This window comes from Rhea americana, unplaced genomic scaffold, assembly GCF_003343005.1.
Source record: "Rhea americana isolate MKP2758 unplaced genomic scaffold, rheAme1 scaffold_8, whole genome shotgun sequence".
Lineage (NCBI taxonomy): Eukaryota > Metazoa > Chordata > Aves > Rheiformes > Rheidae > Rhea > Rhea americana.
Genome location: NW_028186978.1, coordinates 4,472,595 through 4,493,226, shown reverse-complemented (window position 1 = coordinate 4,493,226; position 20,632 = coordinate 4,472,595). Strand labels below are relative to the sequence as shown.

The 20,632-nt window shown below is 37.9% G+C and overlaps 1 protein-coding gene across 1 annotated transcript in view; it reads left to right on the top strand.

The window, feature by feature from the left end:
- GRXCR1 (glutaredoxin and cysteine rich domain containing 1) overlaps positions 1 to 13,370 on the top strand; it is a 38,695-nt gene extending 25,325 nt beyond the window's left edge. The window contains exons 4-6 of the mRNA XM_085322770.1: positions 1,504 to 1,727; positions 9,396 to 9,461; positions 13,191 to 13,370. Of these exons, the coding sequence (XP_085178896.1) occupies positions 1,504 to 1,727; positions 9,396 to 9,461; positions 13,191 to 13,370 (470 nt within the window). The remainder of the gene's footprint in view (positions 1 to 1,503; positions 1,728 to 9,395; positions 9,462 to 13,190) is intronic.
- Positions 13,371 to 20,632: the final 7,262 nt, after the last annotated feature.

Sequence of the window (20,632 nt, the reverse complement as noted above, 5' to 3'; positions counted from 1 at the left end):
TACATGACATAGATCAAAAATTATTTATTCACACATTAAGATTCAATTTCCACAGATTGTTACAGTGTATTATAGGTATCTTATAAGTATATTAGTTTCTACCTTATTGTTTTATTCCTGGAATATTGCTGAGATAATGAAATTCCATTTGTTGAATGTAATGGATAATTCAAAAGCCTTGGAAATGTCTTACTACCCTTAAAAAAAAAGCTAGAATTTTAGCTATTTATCTCAACATAATATCTTTGGTTAGAACAATGATTCTCAGGCTTTTTTAAAAAGTACCCCTCTCTCTCGGGAAAACTAATCCCTGTTGGTTTGCTACTCCCTAATTGTTTTTATCCCAAAGAGGAAAGATGAGGTATAAAGGTCCACCTGTGAAGAACAGGGGTAAAAATTCAAATCTGAATTGTAGCATGAAACTTATTACAGCTGATGGAGCTCCAGTAACACACACCTCCAGTAACTGCAATGGGCTTTGAATCAGGTATTTAACACACACAAAACGTACTTTAAAAATGTTTAGTTGGATGTTAGAATGATTTGACTTGGAACCCTGCTGAAGATTAAGGATATGTCTGTCCACTCTGTAATCAGAATCTAATTCAGCATGGAGAGACCTAAAATATTCTAAGTTAGCRTTGGTTTGTCGGTATAAAGGGGCTTAGTATGGGCAGTCTTCCCTTGCTTCAAGGGGGCTGCTAATAGCACCTGAGCTAGCAAGTTTAAACTTAGTCTGGGTATATTTGTACTACTCTGATTCACTAGGAATTACTGTTCATCCGTCAAGAAATGCAGATTCTTGCACATAAAGCATCTCYTTGTCCCTTGGAGCTCCTAGTTCCTATTCGAAGCAAGTCCTTTTTATGAGGGACCGTGGTAGAGTTAACTGCAGTTTTGATAAGTCATGTGAACTCAAAATGTCGCAGGATGTAGGAATCAGTTCTTTATTATGTTGAGGAAACAAACACAGATCACTATTACTACAGAATCAGAGTCCTATGTTGAAATGACTTTTGCAGTTTTTAAGAGTTTATGTTTTTGTCAGGGGATGAAGCCAAAGCATTATATCTCACAGTTTGGGGAAAGAAGGGTGGATCTGTGTACAGGTACTTCCGATAGCTTGGCTAAAGGGTGATGACTTATCCGCATTCCAAAATCCAAAATGATCTAAAATATTCATTACTTGAAAATGTTGGGCTTGATTCAGCATCTTCAAAGGTTCCCCCAAAAAATGTAAAGGTGCACCTTACTCAGATAAACGGCTTAATTTGCCTTAAGTTGGTGATTAGAAGAACTTCCCTTGCATGTTTACATTTGAGAAAAGTACAATTTTGTGTTATGTTTTCAAGATGCATTTTCTTGCTTAAATAAAATTTTAAATGTAATCGTTCAATACTTGAGCACTATTAAGGCTGCTATGAAAATAGATGAACTGTTAACACTTTGTATACTGCAATGGAAACTAAAATGATTTTATTTTCCAGGTATCAACAGTGCCAGAATGTGGTCGCATAGTAATTTATACTACCAGCCTTCGTGTGGTGAGAAACACTTTTGAAAGATGTGAACTGGTTAGAAAGATCTTTCAAAATCATAGAGTTAAATTTGAAGAAAAAAATATTGCTCTGAACAGCGATTATGGAAAAGAACTAGACGAAAGATGCAGGAGGGTATGTGAAGTTCCCTCCCTTCCGGTAGTGTTTATCGATGGCCATTATCTTGGGGTAAGTAAAGAACAAGCATATATTTTATTCTATAGGTGGTAAGATCAGATGAAAATCTATACGAAAGAGAAGCAAGTTTTTAAGAAAATTGTTGGCAGTGATGGAATGATGAGAACAATCAAAGACAGAGATGCCCTTGTGCCCAAATCTATGCTGACATGCTTGATCCAAGGACACAACAGGTGAATGCAACACACAGCCTGGGAAAAGGCTATTGGGAGGTAGATAAGAAGTGGCAATACAGGCTGAGCTATCCTCTGTCTCTTAAAAAATAGTTTATAGTTTAAGCCWTGAAAATCTAGATAAATGGATTTTTTCTTCATATTCGTGAGAACCTATGACTCAGGAAGCTGAATACAGTTAGTGTAAAACTGTTATTAAATAGTATCTGTGTTTGAATATGAAAGTGTCTAATAGCTGAGTCTTGAGACTTTGAGCATGCACGGAATTTTAAATGATGTAGTCTTTACCAGTCATAARTAATCAGCTGAACATTGTTTTGGGTACAGAAACGGTTAATACTTRGTTTTAGAAAAAACTGCTCCTAAAAGAGAGAAAAACAGTATAACTGTGCTCTGTTGTGAGACATGAACTCCAAACAGAAAATTATAATCCAGATTTGGATTCCAGTACTCTGGAGTTAAAAGCCAACTGATACTTGAGACCATCTTTTCATTATGACCAGCCTGCGCTGTAGGAACGTGTTTCTCAGAAACTCAAAAATCAGAGTTAGAAAAAAAAAATCTGAAAAATGACACAAACAGAACAGCTTGAGAGCTCAGAAAAGGTATTTGTTATATATCTCAATTGGTAAAGAACTTGTAATTAGCACCAACAGCAAGACTGTGATTTTTGAAGGCAAGCTATATTTAAACACAGTGGGGTTGTTTTATTTGTGTTGCTTAACATTTTCATCTTTATTATAGATTTAAACAATTAAATGGGATATAATCAACAAAAGCACGTAATTAATACTGGTCCTGCACAAACACTGAACCTTTTAAGCCTTTCCTTCCTTTTCCCTTCCTAGCACACTTTTAAATCTGGCTGTGCACTGTCTGAGGCCGGTTCCTCTGAGCAGTTTAACAAATGGGCTTCCTGGCACGTATGCTCACCAGAGTCGCAACAGCTGCAAAAGCAGTTACGTTTAGAATATTAGCAGATAGTGCGTTTAATTCATACTAAAGAATATTTTTATATTCTGTCCTGTTACTCTCTGATCTGAGTCAGAGTTATCTAGCCAGTCAGGAGCAGAAATATACTTCATTTGAAAGCAGCTTAAAATTCAACTTGTTTCAGACTAAGAATTGCTCTCCTAATTGTGATGGTAAAAGTAAAGAAAAAGTGAGTTATGACCAAGTTCAAGAAAACATCAGTCTTTGTATGATCAGTTTGTCAGAGGAAATCAGTTAAATACTGAAATGTTTTGAATATATTATTTGCATAGTCATTTTGGTATGATGGATAGCCTATTAATTCACCACTTCGCTGTTTTAGAAGACCATGTGAAACTTGTCTCTTGACAGAGGAGCAATAGTGTAACAAGCAATAAAGACTTATTAAAGCCATTTCGGTATTGTATAAGATATTTTGGAGAGGCATAGAAAATGAAAGAAAGGAGATGAATTAGGAAGCCAGTTGTCCGTTGGAGCGACAGATCTAGATGTCAAACTACCTGCTGACCCCAGTAGGTAAAAAAATGAAGAAAGAATTTGGTGTTGTGATGGAATATTCTGGTTTATAGACATTTATTACAGCATGGCAATTCTATTCATATTATTCAACACAAAAAGTTTTTGTCTGGTAAGAAGCAGGACAATATCAAACTTGGCAGTGGAGGGAGGGAGGTGGAAGATATTTGTTTTGATTAAATTGATGAAGCACAATGTGGGTAAATGGAGGAAACTTTAGCCCAGGCTGGGGGTGGGGGGATTAAAGTTATTCCATGCAACAGCATTATTATTTGTAGAGAAACTGCTTTGTGGGCAAGGAGTTCAGGAGATGCCTGCTCTGCCTCACAGGGAACATCGTGGATGGCAAGGATGGTGGCACCTCTTCGCTCTGCAGCTGTGGGTGCCCTTGCCTGTGATCACAGCATAGTTTCTGCCCTGTGTGGCTTTCTGCTAATTATCGCCATATGGGGGGGGGTGTCACATCTGCTTTACCTCTTTTCTGTGGCTACTCATACGATCACTTGATAATGGGCTTTAGTTGGGATGAACCAGAATGGGAGAATGGAGTTTTATGTGAGCAGAGGTAACCCCAGGAGGTCCACTGGGGCTGAACACAGGGAACGCTGAGGCTCTCCAGAGGGAAGGGGAAGGCAGAGGCTGATGGTGAACTTTGCCTTGCACTGGCAAGGGGCATGTGTCCACAGGCACTCTTAAATGAGGCAAAAAGTGGTATTTTACTGCAGTTTTTATTTTATTGCTCTAACATGACTTCATAATAGAGACTAACATTTGATCGTTTAGAAAGTGAAACAAATCGGTGGGGGACACTTTGCATATCAAGAAGGTCACAAATGCTTAACTACCCTTCCATGATGTGACAATGAAGCAATCCCTCTCCAGATATTCCAGTGCATCATGGATGTGGCACCTTAAAAAGGCAGTGCTTCAGTAACCTCAAATGTATTAGGTTGGCTGGGTCCTGCGTGGGTTTGTGTACCATTAGAGTGTGTTTCCTTGGGTGCTAATTACAGAATTCTGTTTCCGTAGCAGTGGACACTTCCATACTGCCTTTTAGAGGACTGTCTTCTGATTGCAAATGCAACACAGGAATCCAGAAGCCTGGAGTGTCAGTAAATTAACCACACAATATTCTCTCTCTCTTTTTTTTCTGTTTCAAATATTTATTTTCCGGCAAATCCCTCCCTAATRGAGATTTCATGTAACAATACAAAGAAGAATCTATTTTGAGCCAAGCACCTTTTAATGAGCGAAAGGGAGGGAAAAAAAACAATTAAAATATGAACAGTTTTGAAGGAGGACAAGATTATTTTTAATGAGATAAATGTAGCAATAAAGCACCAGAACATGGCGTGTGACAGAGTACACKATCTGAGCCATTCAGAAGTGCTGGCAAGGTTGGTAGGCTGGTGTAAGCTGTGTGGATAAATCTTCACAATGCTATGGAATTTATCATTGCCTACATAGGGGAAATGAAGTGAACTGGCTACTTGAGCAGAAGCGACAGAAAAATCATAGTTACTCCCTGTGAAGTCAAGTGCTGCATACTGCAGTATAGCGGGTTTTTTAATCTATTTTTTTTTTCAGGATCGAATCATTGTATTTCTTGACATACGCTGTCTAGAAAAATCTGTTAGGAAATTCTAGGTTCTTTCTGCTACATGCTCTTTACCAGCTGATCTAATCCTCCCTTTTCACCTGAGGCCGTCTCATCTGAAATGGAATTATGCCATCTGCTGGGACACTGAAGCAGAATAAAAAATGATTTCCAGAGAAAAGAAAGCAATACAGAAAAGAAATGAAGCATTCATTTACTCTTTTACAAAGGTACTCATGATGATTAGAGACTTATGTTATACCGACTCCCACTCTGCTGGGAGATGGGGAAAGCAATGCACATAAAAATTCAAAATAGTGTCATCCTTGGTATTCAGATTTAGCTCACTAAATAATAACTTAAAAATACATTTGTTTTGCTTTATTTTTTCATTTTCAATATGTGATTGAATTCCAGTATTCATCTGCTGTTAAAAACTAATTGAATCATATTCAAATACATATATTCAATAATTTTTATTTCTTTTTCCTGAAGAAACAATTTCCTACTTAATTTTCCCAGCTCTAATGAATCTACAGTAGCATGAGATTTGCAGTAAAATATTTTATTTGACTCATTGGTTATGATTACTTCCTGAGAATGATGAGGCTATTTTTGTAATTGATTTTTAGAAAATATTCTTGTAACATATTATTCTGTTATAGAAATTGTAATAGTTTCTTCTGTTGCTTCTTTCCAGTGGCCACATGAGATTAGTTTCCCTCAAATATCGCTGTACTTTGTTAGAGTGAGCATGTTCTCCTGGCTTTCATTTAACGGGGTGGATATGAATGGCTCTATGGACAACAAAATTGTGCAATTACTGCATGCAGGTCACTTCCTATTTTTCCACTTGTTTGAGTTTAGCATCTCTGGGAGAGCAAGGTTTAACGGTATGTTCTCTTACAAAGAAATCTGGTGTTTTAGAAATCTGACATTTCTGGTCTTTGTACTATAACATATTTACAGCTTTCTTGGTTTATGGGAAGATTTACAGTTATTTAATCAAATTCCGTGCCTGTCTGCTGCCAGGAGTCATGTCCCTGTGAGAGGTGTAGCACTGTAGGCTGAGGAGTATGTGAGCTGTGGGCAAGGACAGAACTATACGCTGTCTGTTTTCTTGGTAAACCACAGTGGAAAAAAATGGCACGTATAGTAACGGTAAGACGTGGTTGCATGCTTTTGCTTTAGCAAGATGCTAGAGCCTCTGTCATTAATTTAGCAAAAGTTTGTTTTTAATGAGATAAGGGAAGTTACCTGCACAGCAAATGTGTCTGTTTGGGTTCATGTATTCCCTACTTTCATATGTTCCCTACTTTCATAAACCCACTTCTCTTGCACAGTGGTCGCAGTTGCTTCACCTCCCATYCTCATTCAAGGTTGCATCTTATATTCAGCTTTGACTGTATATAAGGAAGGACATAGAAGAGGGACAGCTTCCTGAAATCAACAGGTTTTCTAATACAGCAAAGCACTAGGGCATATATCTAGGAGTATTCTTTGATGAGGAATTACATCATGAAARCGGTAACTGGTTACATCCACAATGGGTGATCAACAAACTGGTTTAATGCTGTGACAGAGCTGGGSAATTGGGAACTTAGTGGACCTTGGATTTTGTTTGTCAAAAAGAAGGTCTAAGACCTGATTACAGCCCCTGGGTTCCTCCACAACAGTAGAAAACTACTTAAATTAAAAGATAAATGCTTAAAAGCTGGTGTCTGGAATCTTTACCTGCTTAATATGAAGCTGAAACCTCGCTCCACTGAAAGCTCACTCCACTTACTCCTGGAMATATGTATCTAGGGCGCTATCTCTGTTGCTTCTGCAAACATTACGGCGGTACTACTACCAGTAGTGCTGCTTATACTAGTCTTAGGAAGGATGGATTCTCTAAGTGTTTTTCATCCTGTTGGACTGAACACAATCTAAGAATAAAAAGAAAGGCATCATTTTCTGGTCAGAAAGCAGCTATCAGACTGAAGTAACAGCTGCTTTCTGTAATAGCATTATGAATTACACACGCTGCGTATTAAGACTAGCAGACCCAAAGGGTGGGTTAGCCTCTGTAAAATACTTCTCATTAAAATTTCACCTGAGGCAGACACTAATTGTAAAAAGACATATTGAAACACTTAAAAATGTTGCTAGCCATTTAGAAGTTTGTTTTTTTATTTTAAAGCCATAGTAATGAGACTTTCCATTTTGAAATAGCACAGCTAGGTGATAATGCTAACTGAATGTCATTTGAAATATAAATCCTTCAAAATATGAATCTATAATGGAAAACCTGTCAAACTTTTAATTATAGTGCTGTAAAAGCCATTCAGCTTTATAACACAGTATCCTTGTAACAAGGAACAGAAGTCATAGGAACGATTTTCTTGCCAACTGTTACCACAGAGAGCAGATCCTTTCCTAAATGAGGGCAAATCAGGGCTTGTCTAGATTAGGGAATTTGCAGTGCTATAATTACATCAGTGAAGCTGCAAATCCTTAATGTCTCTGCATCGCACGAGCAGGGCAAGCTTTGCCTCAAGCCACTGTGGTGCATACAAGCCCTGRGCTAATGCTCTGTGGTCCTTTTTGGCCAACCCTTCCTTTATTGTGCCAATCACTCCTCTTGCCCGTTCTGAGTGAAAGCAAAGAGGGATTAGAGGGCAAGTGTGAAGAGACTGCTAGACTGCTAAATACTACTCTACTGGGGCACAGAGGGCCATAATGCATATGTAGARGCTGGTATGTTCTGTGTCTGCCCTCTATAATAGCCTTCGATAGAGGAGGACTCAGCACAAGCAAGGCTAGCAGATCTGAGTCTCTCATCTTCTTCTGTGACTAATTAGCCACTAATTAACCACTACTAATTATTTTGTAGATTCTTCTCTTTTTAAATCTCTTTGARTGTGACATAATAGAGTAGCAGTCACTGCAAAAGTGCCACTCACATCCCCTGAAATATTAATACTTTACTTTTTAAATGAGATGTAATACTGTAATTATAAACTGCCTGTGAATAAGAGACAATGAACATGGTAAAGCAGTCAGCAAAGGAGATATTTAGTGTATCTTTGAACACTGAGTCAAAAGTGCTTTTCTTTGTACAAAGCCAGAGTAAAAAGACTTTGTGCAGGGAAACTAATCTTGCTAGAGTGTCACATGAAATCCTTTGCAGTGCTTCTGCTGCTCTTTGTCAACTTTCAGGCTAGACACAGGAGTGGCTCTTGGGCACGCTGTGTTCATGCATTGGTATAGCCACTGGCCTCTTACCTGCTCCTGCTCTGGGCCTCACTCAGCAGCCTCCTAATAACTAGTCAGTGGTGCTTGCAGAGAATCTCTTTGCCTGCTTGTGGCCTCATTTCCTTCTCAGCAAAGAAGTGGGACTGCTTTTGTGGCCGTGGCTTTCCAAACTCGAAAAGGAAAATTGGAGGCACAATGGCTCAGGCTGGGAACCACGCTGCAGCCAGCAAGGCACCATGAACAGTCCAACACAAGTATAAGTACTGCTGAGCTGTGTGTGATCCACACGCTCCTCAGCGGCCTGGACCTCATGTTAACGGGGAGAGCAGTGCTCTCGCCCTGCACACACCTCAGTCTCCTTGCCTGCTGCAGGTTTCTTGTGATCCACTGATCAAAAGTGCTTGTAAGTAATATTTTGTATTCGATACATATGGTTACATAACTGAAGCATAAGATTGGCCCTCAGCAATTAGAAGAAAAGAGAAAAAAAGTTTTATATCATCTTTGACAATTTCATTTTGTCTGCAATAATCTCTGTATGTTTACTTTCAGAAGGAAAAAAAGAAAAACTACTTCAAAACTGTCTTGGATCAGATCACAAAACCCCTCAGAGGCCTAATGTACTCAGACTAAATTATTATTATTCACTGTTGTGTCTGACTTTAATGTTRTTACAGCATTTTCATTGCCCTTATTCTCTTTCTCTTATACATTAGGCATATCATATCTTAATTCTATCCTGAATTGTCAGAATATTTGAAATACAATTTCCTCCTCTCATTTTGCTGCATTCTCTGATGTGTTGTATATTTATATAATAGTAACGTTTTACATGGTAACYAAACATATTTTTTATTTTGTCAGAAAACGTACCCTGTAAAATAAAGTGAATGAAATCACAATTCCTAAGCTGTCACCTGTTACAAATGCAATATGACTCTCGATAACTAACCTTGGACAATTCTGTCAGAACTAGGTTTAGATTCTTCTCCCCTTCTAGCTTTCCTAAGGTTGACCTAATTGCAAAATACTTAATTTGAATCAAATTTGTCTCAGACTGCTTAGATTTTCAGACCAAATCTTCTAATCATCTCTGTTTTTTCATGCTAAGCTGGTTGACCTTTTTCTTCTTCTTACTAATAGGGTGCTGAGAAAATTTTGCTAATGAATGAATCTGGGGAACTGCAGGATCTCTTAACCAAAATTGAGGTAATTGTATTTCTGCAAACATAAGGAAAATATTTTGAATATGTGCAATGGAGAACTTTATTTTAACCAGTTTCTTTCCCTYTGGTGCAAACTGATGATCTGAAATGCCATTTTGGTTTTGCTCTTTGAATGTGTGATAAGATATTATCACAGCCCATTAAGTTTTAGGAGATGTGGGTGGCCATAACATCAAAACCAAATATGCGTCTCTGTTTTCTCTTGATTTTGCCAYGGTAGGAAAGGCAAATAGTTTTCTCTTTTTCATAATTTTTGACTTCATCTTTAGGATTTATTCCTCACTATGCTGTGGAAAAGTCAGGCCTGCTCTGTGGATGCTCCACCACTACTCTGTGTACTGCAGTGACTGTGCCTGGAACTTGCTAATCTCCTATATTCTGGCTAGACCTAAAGCCTGACACCTAGAAAATATAAGCAGATGCTAAAAGTGTCAAATTACACAAATTTCAAATCACAGGTTGCAAATTACRCCTTTCTCTGACTCATAGTTCATCTTACCATTTCAAATTTTCTGAGGCAGGTTTATCTTTTGTTATGAACAGTTGATGCACTCTTCCTGGGGACACCTGAAGTGCAGGTTTACTATCCTTTGCCATAAGCTTACTGGTCATCATTTTTCCGCTGATCTTGTGATATTGGCTGCCCAAAGCATTTTGTGTTTTCCTTTGGATATCCTGCAACAAAGAACATTTTGGGAGGATGTGCATCATAACATCTGTGTTACGTGGATAGCTGTGTCCTTAGAAAAGGAGTGTTGTGCTATTATCTGTTTATCTTGAAATCATCCCTAACGAAATTAAGATAGCATACAAACTTAAGAAGTMTGTAACTTCAACATTAAAAATAGATAACATGGAGATGATATTTGTGAAAAACAGTGATGAAGGAGTAAAAGAAAGCTACATCTAGTCAATTTAGCCCTAAGATTAAATATAAAAGCTTTCTTTCCCTGCATTTAGCCAGCCTGCAGCAGATGTTTTCGTAAGATGCTTTCAGTAACCCTTTGTATACCATACATTTTACATCACATCCATCAAAGATTCACTCTTTCTGTGAAGCGTATTGGTTTCTTATAGCCATTCTCTTTCCTGGAGAGCTCCTAAAGTTCCAGTCGGCTTGAGGCCAAGGGTTATTCACCTCTGTCTTATTCAGCAGGTAGGTTTAACACCACACAGTAAACTATGGACTGCATCATCTTTTTTGGAGATATAAATGTCCCTTGCAGAACAGGTTCTACCTTCTGCATTTGTCCCTTATGTTCCTTAACTCAGCAAATCCTCCTTTGTCTCAGTGCATATATTTCTGTATAATTATAGAAAAACATGCTGAGTCTTCCATTTAATGTATAACCAGACACAGTTAAACAAACTTATACATAAGATTAATGTATGCAGCATTATTGTTGCCTGACTGAGACCAGACAGGATGGGTAATAAACTTAATATTTTTCCTTGCTTTGGAATGAATTATCCCCAAATTCTAACTTTGAGGAGTCCTATAATGCCAGTACTTAGCCCAATGTCTGTCCTAATCTTGGGACAGAAAATACTTCTAAAAAACAGACAAGGCCAGGCTACAGCAGACTATGATAACTGCTAACTGACTACCATCACTACTTCAAACACATGCCATTGCTTGTTGTTTTTTTATTAAAAAATGCCTTTACTACAGCTGCAAGAGACAGCCGTGTTTCTTCATCATTGAAGATAGAGCATGGTTACACAAAATGTCATTTCTTCAAGAAGGAAATAGTCATTTTTCAAGAAACTAAGCTAAAATAACTTTGTATTTGTTTTTTGTTAGCTCTTTTAACTGCACGTAGAGGTAGTTATTTACAAACCTAAGCAATAATGAATTTAATAATTAAAAATATTATTCTCTTAACATTTTGAGATTAATTACAAAAGAAAAAGGATTTTCTGATACTAACATGCTACTGCATTTCTAGCTTGCTTGTCCCACATAAAAGGATTCCCACATGATTTTGATTTTTTTTGATAAAGGTATATATTGAATAGTTTATTAGTCATACTATCTTTTATGCTTATGCATAAGGATAAACTAATGGACCCATCAAATACAAAGCAGATCCTTTGTATCTGATGGCAGAAAAGTTTGTGCAAATGTTTCACAGAGTTAATAAGACCAAAATTTGCCATCTTAGAGAAATTCATATTGCTACTGCTGTGCATCAGCCCAAATAATGYTGTATGAGTAGTACAGACAAGTGAAACAGTAGGAAGATACTTCTRCTAGACAGCAAAGATTCAGAGCAGAAGGATTCTCCAGGATGGCAGCAGCAATAAGACTCCTGCATCGCCTAACACAAGAGGTGCTTCAGCCTTCTTCCTGTTCATCAGCACTCGTAACGATGCCCTGGACTGTCCCCACTGGGCACTGCAACAACTCACTAGTCCTTCTGGAGCACACTGTATATTTTGGAGAAATCTGCATTGTACTRTATGTCACACACATTTGAAAATAAATATTTGTAGATTAAAGCTCCATGAGACAGATTTTCTACTATATCAAGCTGATATGGACCTCCAGGAAGCCAAAGTGCCTGACTTCAGCTAAGAATCTTCCCTTCCTCATATTCTACCATGTCTTTTTTTTTAGTAAGTTTGCATATTGATCTGAGTTGTTAATAGTTTAACAGTTTTTAGCAGTTTTGTCACACTCTTTTCAATTTTTCTGATAAAGCTACAGAAAAGGTTATGTTTTCTGAACATGTTTTAGTATTAACTAGTAGTAATACTTTATAAATAATTTTTAGTGATGCATAATTCCTCAAAACAACACTAGCAGGGATTGTATGAGTTACTTTTCTTCCTTTTTAAATAAATCTAAGTCTTTACTCAACAATAAAGCCACATATCTGTGCTGTGGTAAGTACCCAATATGTTGTATCTTTAATTTCTCTGATACAGAACTTTAAGGCAATCRTTAAATAAACTAGCAACATTTTCAGTGGGAAAAAATTAAAATGTCTTTGAAATCTCTTCCTTTATTCTCCATTATTATAATCTAATACAAAATAAATTAAAATTATTGTTTTACTCAGMAATTAGGACAATTAAAGAAGCCCAAACCTTACTTGCAGCATTTTTCTCCTAGAATAATGGTTGAGTATGATGATCTTTCTCTTTTATAGTTTAAAGCTTAACTGTTCTACATGCASAAATTTGAATACACCCTTTTTTCCTCAAGCACCCCTTGTCAGAAGCTATGAATCGCTCTTTTGATCAGCTCTAATAGGAATAATAGTAATTCAGCATAAGCATGCAAATTATAAAAGCCATTATATTTCAACATATACGAGATACAATATAATGTCAACATAAACTGCCTGGAGTTTAGAACTGATTAAAAATACCTGATCGAGTTGATCTAGACCTAACATGACATTAGAGTAATGTACACAGGCTATTACTTAGCTAGTTATTTTGGAAAGTGTGAACTCAKGCTACTAAGATATATTGTGCTAGATGAATGAACCAGCAATAAGCCTATCTGACCACTACATATGTGTCTGAAAAGGCAAATTTATTGGTGTTGCATGGTGCTAGACCTTGGGAAGAGGTGGTGGATATTTCTCAAAAAGGGTACCAGAATGTGTCTGCTCAGTTGTCCTGGAGCCCTCATTCTCCTGGAGCTTATGGTAGTTGATGAAGTAACATATTTGTTTTTCTCACTTTCTTTTTTGAGCAGAAAGTCCAGCATCCCCACGAGTGCCCCTCTTGCGGGGGCTTTGGTTTCCTTCCGTGCTCAGTGTGCCATGGGAGCAAGATGTCCGTGTTTCGGAACTGTTTTACAGACTCATTCAAGGCTCTCAAGTGTACCGCTTGCAATGAGAACGGCTTACAGCGCTGCAGGAGCTGTGCAGGCTAAGAACGGTGTGTCCACATGTGCAGCCTCATTTTATGGTACTGCAGCAGTTTGTAATAYGATTTTTTAAAAATTAATCTGTTTATCCAGTTCAATCAATAAAAATCCATTTATAGTAAACTTCTACTGGTTTGATCATTGGAGACATTTAAACTTAGACCACTGACCATGTTATGAACTCTGAAAAATATATTTCTACATTTTTTATAAAGAAGATTTGTTGTTTATGGGGTAACCTTTATTAGTTCTTTGTATGTGAAGTCTTCCTTTTTGCTACAGAGGATCATCAGCAATAGTATGTGTTTCTGCTCCCAGAGTCCTGAGTCATGCCCTCAAGATTACAGCAGAATGAAGCCAAATCTTCAGGTCTATCAAGTAGTTATTGCTTGCCAGACCAGTGAGAATAAAAATTTTATGGTATGGGCTAGCCTAAAGCCATTCCATTTAGCCTTTGACTGAAAAGCCTTTGAAAGCTAAACTATGAACGTAACTACCATGACCTGAATTTTAAGTGGCAACAGATGAACAGAAATATTTCTAAAAAACCTCATGAATCAGCTTTCTCTTTCACTACTGCTTTGCTTTCCATACTAAATGTCATYAGGCAAAATTACATGAATATTTAACATTGTAGATGTTCATAATCATTGTTATGAACAATACATACAGAGCTRTATGTTCCTACATATTACACTGCATACTACAATGATCAGGTGAGATCACAAGGCATGTTTATAAGTTGCAGAGAAAGTCRTTCAGCTTTTTCAGCTTAGTAACTCTAGTGGTTCAAGGGCTAGSCTGGCACAAGTGTTTCAGAGCACTTGTTCTTTCCAGGAAGCTGCTGGTCTATGCCCATCTCCAACAATTAGTAATTTTTGGTGGGTCTCACCACCATAAGAAGAGGCAGTTAGTCTAGCCCGTGGTTAGTCTGAATGCACTGGTTTGGGCTCTCCATATGGGATACATTCTAGTTTGGAAGTGCACGCACTTCCACAGAGTACCGTTTTAACGGGGTGCTACTTGCCATCTTCTTACATTAGCACTGCATTTCTTTGTCTTGTTCCTTCTGCTGCTTTCTGTCTGTCCTGGCACAATCAATACAGTGGTCTAGCACTGTGTTGTAATTAGTGTTGGCTAGAAAAGGCTTTCATGGTAGGCTTTTCATTCAGCTTGAACTAGTTTAGCAAACCTTAAGCCATCTCACTTCTCGCTCTTTGCCTCATCTCCTGTTTAACTTGCTATAAAGCTGTGCTGTTGGGGGTTGGATTAGGGTGGTCTGCAGTATTAGAGGATATTTACTCTGGTGGGGGACCTCATTTCCCTTCCCTCTTCCCCATCCSAGCTTGCCTGATTTGTCTGAAATGGGAAACTCAACATTCCTCAGCAATGTTTTGGGCATAGTGTAGCTGTGGTATAAAGAATATATACAGATGCACAAAGTATGCTTGGAAAAGAAGCCCTTTCCAATAACATTYATATCTCTTAATGCCTTATTTCCCTCGCTTGAATCAATATAAAGCAAAATAAAACAACCTTCCCCCCCCCCCATACTCGTTGTATACAGAAGTGCTAGCTGGTGCTGAAGGAYTGGAGAAATTGGGCTCACCGATCCTCTTGAACATTTGAATCTAAAGGATTCATGCATATTCTATGAGTTACCTGGGGGGTCTGACAGCCTGGGATGTGCTGTAAGCTCCTACAGCTCCTACAGCGCTTGAGGCTCAGAGGGAGCGCTTGGGCTTTTCACATAACAAGAGAGGGCACATTTTCTACAGAGGCTAGCTGCAACGCTTAGTGGCACCCCGGCTACTATACTGTGAATTGCGTATGTGCTTAATATTTTACTAAACAAGCAAAAGAAAATACAGTACCCTTCCTATATTTAACACCACCACGGAGACATAACCTCCATTACTGGCCAATATTTATATCCRGATTGGTGTGATAGGGAATGAAATGTAGCCTAAAGGAAAATACTGATGCTTAGAAACTGAGTGTCTCTAATGCATGAAAACTTACTTTTTTTGAGTTCTTAATAAGCAATGGATCCAGGGGTGAGCACTTTCACAGTAGTGAATGGTGCACGTAATGTTGCCTAAACAAACTCACCCTTAAGGGAAATTACTATTGAAGAAAATGCTAATTTATCTATGCTACTGCAGTCCCACAGTGTTCATCCYTGAGAAGACATTTTGCATGATGACATGGTCATTATCACCATTCTTGTACAGAAGCACCATGTGGCCAAATTATTAAAACCACCCAAAATGTATTAAACTCTCTCAGAGAAACTGAAAGCCCTCATAGAYCAAGTATTTGAAGCTGTTTTTCCGACACCCCAGGCAATCTACCTAGTTATCTCCTCTCTCATTTCTGCCGAACTGTGCCCATCGTGCACCTCACTAACACCCTTTCAGTCGATTTTCACAGAATATTCACAGAGGCTAACTTTGAACAATTAGTTTACAAGTCTAAGAAGTTTTAGGTTGGAAGGTTGTTATAAGGTTGATGAGGAAAAATAGGCTTCCCCTTAGAATGATATAGAGACCTTAAGTAAAGTTTCTTCCCTGAATAATCCCTAGTGACCATTCAGAAAACCTAGATGACCATCCTAACCTCAGAACTATCCTTCTAATGGAGGCACTTGCCTCCTACAAGGGGATGAGGTAGCAACTCCCTAGTTGTCTTTTTTTTTTTTTTTTTCCTAGTGGTTATTTGCATAAAGAAGAACAAAAAAGCAGGACCTGAAAAATGTAGCGAACTTTGGCTTCCACATCGGGTCTGTGAGAGGTTTAGCACACTCAAACGCGCTAATACAATTTGGAACTTCATAGGTAAAATCAGGCACCCTGTGGCAAAGACCCTCACTCACTCACAATTAAAACTATAATTTCAGGTATAAGCAATGAAGACCCAGTGACAACTGCTCTACAGTCTATATATATTACAGACAGACATGATGCTGCAGTATATAACTGACATGCAGAATACACATCCTTTGCTGACTTCCTGACACCTTTGAAAGGAAAAAGCTCATGAACTAACTCTGCCTGACTAACAAAATCAAGAGAGAAATAAAAAGGTTGTTTAGAACAGAGCRGGGAGGTAAAAACAGAAGAAAACAGAAAATACTGGATGCTGTATGGTATGGATAACCTCTGCTGACTAATTTCCACAAAGGGAAAAACTGCCCAACTGTATGGCAAAGAAAGAAGTATACAAAGACTATTTTATAAAGCAAAATCAAACACTAATATTGTGAGAACTAACAACTGAATTCATTCCAGGTATGAAATCTCTGTGGAAGTCCTTTGCCTGTTCACCGTCTACACACACTCACTCCAGTGAGAACAGACTCGTCTGAGATAAACGTGTAGTCTATGAAGTCGCGCATGCAAATGTTCAGTGCCTGGAAGATGATTAGGAACGACTTTTGAGCTTTCTTTTCTCCCTGCTGGCCTGAGGTTTGCCCTCAAGGCTGCCGTAGCAGGTTTTCCTCCACAAGTTCTGATTGTATTATTTAACGAACTTTTTTGGTTTCACTATCTTGGGGAGTAGCTTGCTTCTTTAACATACCAGTGGGTATTCTTTTGCTGTAGGTGAAATCCAGCCTTTTTTTTAATAAGAAATAGTGCCTCTGGGAGCGGATTTCCATTCAGTTTYGGGTTATTTCCTTGGTGTATTATTTCTGAAGATATATAAAAACAGATAGAATGTCTTACCTGTCAGCAGCCTACAATAATAAAATATTTTATATTTATTTGGAGTGAGGAGAGTCTCTGCAGWCAGTCTTGCATAGACAAGCTTGGCTTTTTAATACATCCCTATAAAGATAACAGATGTAAAGCTTACTGACCTCCAGTTCCTAATTCTAAAGTCCAAAGTAATTCTAAAGCACTGTGAAATGTGGAGCTTCCCAATTAACTCTATCCTCTAATGTATGCTATAAATGCCTTTTGCAAATAAGAATGTTTCGTGCTTTTAATCCCTCCAAGATGTTTGGTGAGTTTATGAGCGCTTTTCTCCCACCCAGGAACTCGTAATCACAGGTATTGCGAGAGGGTGCGTTCACACCTGGGGAACATTTGTGCTGTCCTTGATGCACAGAGGCTCCACGTTAAACCGAGACGAAGGGGTCACAGCCTGCAGCATGTTCCAGGTGGGGTAGGAATAAAAGGAGATGCAGTTTCCCAGGCTGCGGATGTGCACGGATGTGGTGGTGTGGAGCAGTGGGTACTCCCCATGCACGCAGCTTCGTGTGAAATGGGCCTGACCTCTGATGCCACATGGTGTTGATGCGACGTTGCTCTTCCCTCTTGGCATGGAACAAGGTCCTCATGGCCTGGGGGGCCTCCACCAATGCGCTGGTGCCAAGATCTGCTCTAACAGCACTCGAGACTTGTCAACAGCAATAAGGACAGCAGCTAGCCACAGAGTCACTTGTGATTGAAAATTAGCCATTATTATGGAGGAAGCGAATCTGACAGGTCTTGAATCACGTCTGGCTCTGCTGTAAGTAAATGTACATTGGAAGAAAACTTACTATTTTTGATTTCATGTGGAAAAAATAACAATAAATTCGTGAGAGTTTTGAATTTTATTAACAAAAATGAAATGAATTTTGTTACTGAATTTTTCATGAGGAAAAAATATAATGTCAGGCACTACAGATTTTTTTTTTCTAGCTATTGCATTTGCATTATAGCATTAAAGTTAACTTTATTCACTTAGACTGAAATACATAATTTGACCACAAAAGCATTCAATGGGAAACATTTAAGTCCTAAATAATTTAGGAAGTAGAATAATTTAGATTGCTCAGCTTACTTTAAATAATTTAGAATTGATAGTAAAGGGTATTGTAATATAACAAAAATTTGAAAAGTAAAAAGTATTAGAAATAAATCTTTTTGTTTAATCTCTTATTACACTAATTTACTTAGGGTGATGAATCACAAAATAATTGCCTTAGAAGGAAAGGGCTCTAAACAAAACCTACAGTTTAAGCTTCTTGTAGCTTATGAGTGCTACTTTGAAAATTGCTTTTGAATAAATTAAAARAATCATGAAATCCAATAAGTTCTCTGCTCAAGGAAAGCTACACTTCAGTGAGATGTATACTGCCTGCCTTGTTCCTCTCTTTGAGGTCTCATATTTATTTTCCTTTAATGGAAGGCCTTGTTGAAAATAGATTTATTTTTTTTTTTAAAAAAAAGGTGATTAAGTATTACATATATGAAAAATCATTGTATTTTATTGACATGAAATTTGAAAGCATATCAAAGAAATATACTGCAAAGTAATGCTCTCTGGCAGCTGACAGTTATATTTTGGTCTGGATAAAAAAAACCTATAACCTCTCAAAAGAGGGAAAGGTGGTATGCGCAGGCAGAAGGGTTGGCTGCAGTTGWTGTTTTTATTATTGATCATGCATGATCTGCTCATAATAGACAAATAATGATCCATAGAAAATTGTCAGAAGTCATTATTTAATTGTGAACATTCATAAAATGATCATTTAAAAGTTGTTTTTTTTTTTGGTTTACAGTATTGAATCTGGGCGCTCCCTTGTCTGCCAGATGCAGGAGAAATTTCCTTCTGATTTTTAAGTTAGTTAAATTATAAATGAGTGAGCATGACACACTTTCCAGGCATCACTAAATTTGAGTATTCAGTGTTCTAATTCCCAGTACTCTCTTTATATTGCTATTCCTCTTTGGGGAACGGCAAAATAATGCTTGGGCCATTAAGGGATGCTTAATCCCTGGCTTGGGCCAAAATCCAATGTGCYGAAGAAAGGCTGGACTCTGTCTTACCCTCACAGTTCAGTTATGCATAAATATATTCCCATTCCAAGTGAGAGTAGCATGGAGATGTTGTGCTCCAACAACAGAAAGCCTCCAGAACCCTGGAACGTTGTAGTTGTGTCTAACCAGGTAGCGAGGACGCAAGATCAATAGCTCAGCCTGCATAATTAAAGGACTCAGTAGAAACTGTCATTCTTGTTTTTGTATCAAATAAAAGCATAAAAATACTAAACTGTCATCATCATTATTCATATATTTGAGATATTATAATCATCGCCTCTCATTACAGCTCGATGGTAATTTTGYGCAATTTTATCTTTCACTGTAATCACAAAGTAAAATTTACTAGGATATTGTTAAATGATAGGACTGTATTTAAAAGTAGACTGTTATTATTCCATCCATCAGTTGAGATCTGAGGAGGCACAAAAATAAATGAAAGCAAAAAAAAAAAAAAAAGGGGGGGGGGGCAAGATTAACACAGAGAAATAGAACAAAAAGTTTAGACTGTAGTCTTATTACTCAGTGGTTTGGATATGCCCATTAAGACTTTCTGAGGGATCCAAAATTTCATAATAGGGCTCTTTACTATTTGATGAAGTCCTCTTGTGCTATTCCACCTGAGTTTCCTGTACGCACAGACAGCTGATGTTAGGTTTCCTTTCTTCATGTCTCGTGTTCTTTTTCAATTTGGGACCTAATCATCGCATATTTGTCGGTCTCTTCTCACTTTCACAACCAAATGTYGAAGTTAACAATAAAATCCTTACCTCTTTTAAAGGCACGCTATCCGCTCTTCCAGCACACATTTCATGAGCAGTATGTGTTGAAAAACCCTATATTTTTGCACACTTACTATCCGCTGCTTTATCTGGTCTATGATGATAATAAATCTTTCCTATTGCAGCCAATACCTCTTGCTGTGCATCTAACGCTAAATACTGCCAAATATGTCACGTTGCAGTTTACACTTACCTTCGGCCAGCTTGGTATATCTACTCATTCTGTGATTTACAGCCTCGGGGCCTACCACCAATCCTATTTTTTTTGTCTTGGAGCTTTCCTACCATCTGTCCTTACTGAAATTATGGTCTGGAATGCTCTGCTAAACAATAACAGTTTTAGAATTTCATCGCAGAATCACTTTTTTCGTCTTCTCTCCCTCAGAGAGTTTATCCTTTCTGTTTAATAGAGATATATTCCACTCTGTTCTACTAAATGCTCAGCTGGGGTCAGCCTCTGTCTTCCCCTGTTCCCAACAACATAAAATCTGTCCACATCTCACTTTATGCTTACCACCTTGAGTGGCGGTACTAACCTTTTTTGCCTTAACTTCATAGTGAGCTTTGATTTCAAGAGTTTTACTAAATCCCTGAAGTACTCTTTTCCCAACATGTCATTTCATATTGATAATAATAGTAATAATTACAAATGAATAAAGTATTTCTTGGCTGTGAA